This window comes from Myotis davidii, unplaced genomic scaffold (genome assembly GCF_000327345.1).
Source record: "Myotis davidii unplaced genomic scaffold, ASM32734v1 scaffold281, whole genome shotgun sequence".
NCBI classification, from domain to species: Eukaryota; Metazoa; Chordata; class Mammalia; order Chiroptera; family Vespertilionidae; genus Myotis; species Myotis davidii.
This window is the reverse complement of record NW_006293784.1, coordinates 2,747,327-2,755,802: the sequence shown is the minus strand read 5'-3', so window position 1 is coordinate 2,755,802 and position 8,476 is coordinate 2,747,327. Positions and strand designations below refer to the sequence as shown.

The window sequence follows — 8,476 nt, the reverse complement described above, 5'->3', positions numbered from 1 at the left end:
GCTAAGTGTCCAGTCGTCCGTTCAACCAATCAAAGCATAATATGCTAATGATGTGCTAAGACCACTCAACTGCTCGCTATGACGTGCACTGACCACCAGGGGCAAACAGTCAACCAGTTGACCAGTCGCTATGACGTGCACTGACCACCAGGAGGCAGACACTCTGACCGGTAGGTTAACTTGCTGTTGGGGTCTGGCTAATCAGGACTCAGCGAGATGGGCCGGACACACCCTGAGCCCCCCTGAAGTTCCTCCCAGCTGGCCAACCTCCCGCATCCCTTCCTGGCCTGATCATGCACTCGTGGGGTCCCTCCGCCTGGCCTGCGCCTTCTCCCAACATGGGACCCCTCAGGGGATGTCAGAGAGCTGGTTTTGGCCTGATCCCTCAAGCTAGGCTGAGAGACCCCACTGGTGCATGAATTCATGCACCAGGCCTCTAGTAATAATATTTATAAGTAGCATGCTTTAGATTTTGAAATACTTCAAACTTTAAAAATATTTATTTAGAAATAATCAACTAGCATGAATACAGAAACCATTAAAGCAACATTATGATCATAAGTCTTTTAAGTTTTTTACTGGAAGAGCAATTTCACTGAATTTTTTCTAAGTCAAAAAAAATTTTTTTAAATATTGATGATTAAATAATTTAAATAATTATATTACCTGATAACTATCAAAATCTATATTAAATAAAAGGACTAGTTACATAAGTTCCTTTCAATATAAAGAATTTTCATATTAAAAATTTGTCAATAGCCTGGCCGATGTGTCAACCTATGAACTAGGAGGTCACGGTTCGATTCCTGGTCAGGGCACATGCCTGAGTTTCAGGCTTGATCCCCAGTGTGGGGCATGTAGGAGGCAGCTGATCAATGATTCTCTCTCATCACTGATGTTTCTATCTCTCTCTCCCTCTCCCTTCTTCTATGAAATCAATAAAAATATATTTTTTAAAAATTTGTCAATAAAGTGAGATTCTGTACATTTATTATTTTTTTCTAATCAATTTGATTTACAAAATTAAAGACACATTACTGTAAATGTGAGACATAGGAGAGGAGGAATCAAGAAAATAACAGACCCAAGAAAGTGGAATCAGGAAAATTAATTTGGGAGAGGAATGTGTTGAAAAATCAGGATAAAAGCAATGGAGCCATAGGAGGGAAACTTAAAAAGAATGAAAAAGGGTATAGGCAGATGAGAAAAACAGAAAGTTTATCAGACATAGCAATAGTAATACATCTGTTTTTTCATCACACAATAACAGACAAAATCAATCTTTTTTTAAATGCCTCCAGCACTGATGTCTATTTTATCACCATTAGGATGAATGACAAGGAAACACATGATGCCACAATTCAGTAGCATTTTGGCTCATCTTCACGCTCCCTGGCAAAGGAAGAACTGGTCAAGCTGGTGACAGGATGATAAAAAGGTAAGTATGTTGCTGCTCCTATTTTCCCATTGCTGACTCATATGGAAAACTGGATGAAGTATACAACTGACAGGTAATAAAACAGTGAATATGCTGCTGCTATCCCATTTCTCTACAAATTATCCTTGGCTGTACTAAATAACAAGCAAATTTGAAAATCAGCTCATCGTATTTAAAGGTATAAATTAATATTTTTCATAAGAAATTAATAGAAAATAGCACGCACAAAATATGAATATAGATTCTGTATAAATATCAGTGGCTTGGGATAAAATATAGAATAAAATTGTTAGATGGAGAATATTTGTTCACATAAAATCCCATTTTAAAGTTTACCTATACCTTTCTTTCAATTCCTTTCTTTTTTCTATATTTTTAGTATTCTCTTCCAGATTCTTAGTTTCATAAAATCTTGTAATCTGCTAAAAATAAAAATGATAAAGCAAAATAAAATAATTACCTGCAAAGTATTAAGGAACATGCTTTACCTTAACTAATAAATATGATTTTTCTATATTACCACAAGATTTATATTGTAGTAAGTATAAACTATTGTTTAGTGAAAGTTGTTAAATTAACAATAAATCCTACTTCTTTAATTTTTCCTTACAACTCCATTAGCAAACCTAGATTTCAATGAACTTCCACCTTTTAACTTTTTTATTTTTTATTTTATTTATTGACATTTACACTTTTTTAAAAAGGACAGTTAGAAGCAACGTAGAGATTCCCTACTTAGAGACATAATTACCACAAACTTTAAAGGAAGTCAAATGATATTACTTATCTTGAACCTCATACCTATGAATGATCAATATACCATATAACACAATTTTCAGAAAATTTAGAAAATTAGCTATTACATTTTTCTCAAGATTTTGAAAAATTTAGACTTTGATTTGTTCACATACCTGGCAATGAAAGCCACATTTCAATAGATGGCACTAAAAATATATTCAAAAGCCTGGCTGGTGTGGCTCAGTTGGTAGGAGCGTTGTCCCATGCATTGAAAGATGGCAGATTTGATTCCCATCAGGGCCCATACCCAGGTTTCGAGTTAGGTCCCCCAGTCAGGGTGTGAATATGAGGCAACCAATCAATGTTTCTCTCTTTCTCCCTTCCTATTTCTAAAATCAATTTTGAAAATGTACTCAGGAAAATATCATGTACCATCAATCTTAAAGGCTAAACTAGTTCTAGCCTAGCTCTATAAAGATTATAGTCATACATTTTCAAAATTAAGTCCTTTAAACCATTTACTGTCTTGTTCTCTTTTAATGCAATGCCTTTAAATTTTTGTTATTAAGCTAGATGATAATTTTTCATCATTTTCTTCCTCAGCCCCCAAAGAAAGTTAAACTAGTCCCCAAAATCCAGAGTTAGATATACTCAATAACTACATTTTGGCTCCACAGGCAATCTGAGGCAAACAAATTATCATATGCCCTTGTCCATATTGAGGCTCTTTAAAAATAACTCTTCTAAGACCTTAAAGTAATATACCATTACACTTATACATTTATACACATAACATATACCTGGTTTAAATATTTAATTTCTATTTCCACTTCATCTACTTCTTTCTTCAATTCACATGAAATTTTGGAAAAATTGTTGACATGTCTAAGAATATCTTGAGTTTTACATCTCAAATTAACACTTATATGTTAAGGAACTATGTTATGCAAACAGATTTTACATTTATAATACGTATATTATATCAGAAATAATATCATGTAACATTTATATATACTTATGCTCCACATAAACAATAATATTACTAACAGTATATGAAAACAGAATATAAACATCTGTCAAACTGACAAAGAAAATTTATTGTTTACCTATGTTATATATTGAGCTTACAGTAAAAATAACATTTCAGCCCTAACCGGTTTGGCTCAGTGGATAGAGCATTGGCTTGCAGACTGAAGGGTTCAGGTTCAATTCCAGTCAAGGGCACCTAACTTGATTGCAGGCTTGATCCTCAGCCCTGGACCAGGTACACATGGGAGGCAACCAAATCGATGTGTCTCTTTTTGTGTCTCCCCCACTTCCTTCCACTCTCTCTCAAAATTATCCTCTGGTGAGGATTAACAAAAACAAAACACATTTCATCCAAAATACTTAAGAATTTTTTCTTTCAGTTAAGTATTTTTACAGTGTGGTTTTTTGCTTTTGGTTTTTTTTACCCAAGTTCATCATGTCATTTGGTATGACTAATAATAAACAACCAATTCAGGTTCAAATCTAATTTCCCGTGTTTCCACATTATTTATTTTTCCAAAGTCAACATTAAAAATCCACCCTTTTCCTGCTCTGTAAGGTTCATCAGTGTACCCTGCAGAACTCAGAAGAGAGCTAGAACTTCTATCTGGACTTTCTGCTTGAACTGAATTTATACCCAATTTCAAGTAGAGAATTTTTCAGCTGTTAATAGATATTCTGCATGGTTATTAGCTACTACAATTCCCTAAGTTACTCTAAAATTCATTTAGGAGAATTTAAAAATAAATACTAATAAGACAGTAAACAAAAATTCCATAGAAATTTGTCAGGCCTTTTCTATTCTGCCTTAAAATATGACTTGTATGAACATAAAATTTCAGATGAACATTATTTATAATGCTATGCCATTATCAAAAGTATCAATTTAAATTTTAAGGTATAGACATTTAAATCATCTCCCTACCTGTAATACCTTGTCTTGTTTGCCATGCATTCATACATCTCATCTCTCCTACATCCAACTCCCTACTGCTGCACCTTCTGCATCTACTAACCTCTGCCCTTTCCTATTGAGAAGTTAAAACATAAATGGGCAGCAGATGAACAACCAAGAACAGAAAAAGCTAAAACCCAAACACGGAGAGAGCAAGCAGCAAAGGAATAAAAGGGTAATTGAGGATGAAGCAGAATGAAGAAAGGTAGAGTACAGGGATAAAGAAGACTTAGTACTAACAGTGGAGTTATAATCTGATAGGAAAGCATAGGAAGGATTGTGGAAGTTGGAAGAGGATTAAAGTTCCAAGTTCATCACCAGGCAAGATCTTGACAAACAAATGAGACTTAGACCAATTAAGAATTACTTAAGACTCTAAGACAATGCAACTGTATCAAAATATTTGCCTACTCATCTCTCTCCCTACTAAAAGCTCCTTGCAAGAAAGCTCTGTATCTTCTTGAGCACTGTCTGGCATAAGGCAGATACCTAAGGAATTTCTATAGGTGAATGAATGATTGTGAGTCCACCTCCTGACCACTTTCCATCGTAACAAGTTAGAATCAACTACTTAATTGGAATTCTTTCTTTGATAAGACAGAGCAAGATGACTTTTTCATTGGTTTGGTTTCTAAGACATACCACTTAAAGCCAGATACATATAGCACTTCATTCTCATTAAAATTCCCTCTTCTAATCACATGCCATATATGAAAATTAATCCCAGATGAACTTTAAAGTAAACTCTAAAATTTTTGAATTAAACCAAAAACAAACCCATGTGATTCTCACCAAAGAAACACAATAACAATTAAAATGCAGAAATAATACTTATCTAATAAAATTCTAAGTAGAAATACTATTGTGGATACATATGTAATGTCCATTTAGTAAGTGATGGAAAGGGAGCAGGCACTGAAAAACAAAGTTGTATTTTAGATTGAGTTATTATTTTCATTATAAGGATGTCACTATTAAAACAATATACAATAAAAATGTTAATACCTAGAAATTCCATAAAAATAGTTTCATTCATTTTTAGTTGTTCAGTACATGCCAACACTCTGTTTTGAATTTCTTCATGTTCTCTTTTCTTCTCATAATATTCACGTGAAAGAGGTGCTTCTGAGTATTTTAGTTGGTATTGCTTCAAAACATCTTTATACTGGCATATATAACCTTGGTACATTTTTCTGTTAAAATTTTTAAAAATGATGTCATCATCACAGAGTATATTTTAGAACTATCACTTGTTAAAGTCTACTAAATTAAGCATAAAAGGCAAGTCTAATACCTACTTATCCCTGCTTCCTTAAATACCGTTTGTCCTTCAGATTTTCCTTAACTCTATCACACTTTCCAACTCCTATACTCTTTCTTCACTACCTCAGTTATTCACTCCTTAATCCACTTCTACTTCCGTTCTCACCATTCTGATGAAAGTACTGTTCCCAAGGTCACCGATGAGCTAATTTGTTGAACTCAGTGATCTCTTTTTAGCTCTCCAGCTGACATTACAGAACCTGGCTCTTTTTAAAAATACACTTTTGATTAACTTTTTCAGAGAGAGAGGAAAAGAGAGGGGGAGAGAGAGAAATGATGTGAGAGCGAAACATATATGGGCTGCTTCCTGCATCCTCCCTCCCCCGACCCCCACCAGGGATTGAGCCTGAAACCAGGCATGTGCCCTGACTGGGAATTGAACTGGCAACCTTTTGGTGCATGGGATGACACCCAACTAACTGAGCTACACTGGCCAGGGTACAACCTGGTTCTTTTGATCACTTCTTGAATTTCTATTCTCCCTGAGTTCTGAGTCTCTATTCTCCCCAATTCAGCTACTTCTACAACTACGGCTTTTAAATCTTCTTCAATGATCTAAGCCAAAATGATTACAAAAAGTCATGTTCTATGTGTTAGAACTCTGGTTTCACAACCATTCTGGTACACTTCAAAACTATTTTAGAAAGAAAATTTCAGCACTGTTTGGAACTCCATTCCAACTCAGGTAGAAGTGGGTGGTCATCTATTTAGGTACAAGTCTTGAGTGAGACAGTTAATTCTTGCAAAATGATATTAACTCTTCCTTCTCATTTGACCTTTGCTTGCTCTACAGTAGGGGGTCAGTGACTATGACCTATGGGGCAAATCTAACCTGCCACCTATTTTTGTATGGCCTACTAGCTAAAAATGTTTGTTTGTTTAACATTTTTAAATGATTGAAGAAAATAAAAAGTATAATAATATTTTATGACACATTAAAGTTGTATGAAATTCAACCCTAGCCTATTTGGCTCAGTGGATAGAGCATCAACCCGTAAACTGAAGGGTCCCAGGTTCGATTCCAGTCAAGGGCAGGTACCTCAGTTGCAGGCTCAATCCCCATCCTGGTTGGGGCTCATATAGGAGGCGACCAATCTTTGTCTCTCTCACATCAATGTTTCTCTCTCTATGTCTCTCCACATCCCTTCCACTCTCTCTAAAAATCAATGGAAAAATATCCATTAACCAAAAAAAAGATTTAAAAATGTTATGTGAAATTCAAACTGTAATGTCCATCAACCAAGTTTTATTGGAATAGTCATATTTCATTTCATTTCTATATTGTCTAAAGTTGCTCTTGCACCACAACAGCCAAGTTCAATAGTTACAACAGAGACTGTATAGCCCACAAAGCCTAAAATATTCATTATCCTCTTTTTACCCAAATTCTTATAAAATACTTAGCTTCAAGAATTAATACTCATAGAAAATGTTCTAAAAATATATAATCTTCATGTTCCTCAAAATTTTGTAAATTTTATAAATTAAGCCATACTATATAGGGAAATTATTTTAAAATACAATAATGGTTATCTCACTTCAGCCCAGGAGTAAAGAAGAACAAGTATTCATCAACTGCTTGTATAGTGAGAAGAAAAGTAGGGCTTAACAGCCTTGTACTAGCAGGTCTGAATCTTGAGAATGTTTTAATTTCTTAATATTACTAAACTCTGTTCCCTTTTAACCAGATAAAGCAAGTGATCCTATTCCTCTAAATGCAAATTTGCCAATTAGGTGCTAATTTAGGGAAAATACCTGTAAGAAAGCTGAGTCTGAGACACCAGTTCCTGATGAGATTAGCATACCACATCTATCCTATTCATATTACATATTCCTGCCCACTCTTCTAACATACTCTGTATAGGAACTCTGAGAGAGCCCAGCATAGCCAAGTCATGATTCAAGAAGAGTCATTACTATCTTATCTGTTGCCAACTATACTAGTCTTTGTGAATGCCTGGGACAGGGATGGGAGATTAGGAAAAACAAGGAGCTGGTGCCTTTACTTCTTTCATTACCCATGATACCAACAAATAGACTCTATTCTTTTTATAGATGCCTGGTATTGACTCATCAACTCAATCAACCCATGTGGCTGGTTTAAGAAAGAAAAATACAGCTTTAACAAATAGCTATGGAGAGCTAAGAGAAGTAATCCACAACAAACAAGATCAAAAAAGTCCATGTTTGTACTGGTTTTCATTAGCCCCTCATAGAATCATTTTAATAACTTTTATAACCAAGGCTTGAATTGAGAGATGTTATCAGAAGCAATAATATATATTTTATTTTGGGGAGAACATTGAAGATACTGATTATCACATTGCATAATTTCCCCTTTATGAGAACCAAGAGGAGAAATTTCTCTCAATTCTTATTACCAGGAAAAACCGCTACTTATCCTAAGCAATTGAACTGTTTTTTTGTTTTTAAAATGATAACTCTAAATTCCAAACAGATCACAGTCCCATAATGTCTTGCCTACTACTAGGAATTTCAAAGCCTAATTTATGCCTATATCTAACAAATATGCAAAACTATATAGTGTGAATTTCTATCCTGATCAAAGGCTTCATTTTTCTATATTATCCTTACTTCTCTGTAGCCTTGACTTTTATATTTAGTTTTCTTTTAACACTGTGGTACTATTTATACAAAGTATCTCAAATGCTTTTTGGGTGGAAGCATGGTCTATAAATGACAAAGTAACAGTCTCCTTTACTAATTCCACCCTCTGCCTTTTCCTTGAATGATCATGTAGTCTACCTTTCTCTTATTTTTGCTCTATACATTTTTCTGGGCTATCTCGTCTATTTTCATTATTTCAAAAGCCAATGAAGATCAAACCTATACCTTCAGTCTCTACCTTCTTTTAATATGAAGGGTATTGCAATATCAGCAGCGAGACTGGCACTACCAAGTTCCTTCCCTGGAACTATACTCAGCATCTCATTATCAAGCCACCATAACCTTGAACTGTGCCTGTGAATGGC

General features: G+C 34.7%; 1 protein-coding gene across 1 annotated transcript in view; it reads right to left on the bottom strand.

Annotated features, from left to right (window-relative positions):
* Window positions 1-8,476, bottom strand: part of LOC102753602 (chromosome unknown open reading frame, human C14orf39) — a gene marked incomplete at its 5' end in the record, with an annotated part of 44,009 nt that overhangs the window by 27,978 nt on the left and 7,555 nt on the right. The window contains 4 exons of the mRNA XM_015566473.1: window positions 1,781-1,860; window positions 2,977-3,097; window positions 5,033-5,075; window positions 5,166-5,353. Of these exons, the coding sequence (XP_015421959.1) occupies window positions 1,781-1,860; window positions 2,977-3,097; window positions 5,033-5,075; window positions 5,166-5,353 (432 nt within the window). The remainder of the gene's footprint in view (window positions 1-1,780; window positions 1,861-2,976; window positions 3,098-5,032; window positions 5,076-5,165; window positions 5,354-8,476) is intronic.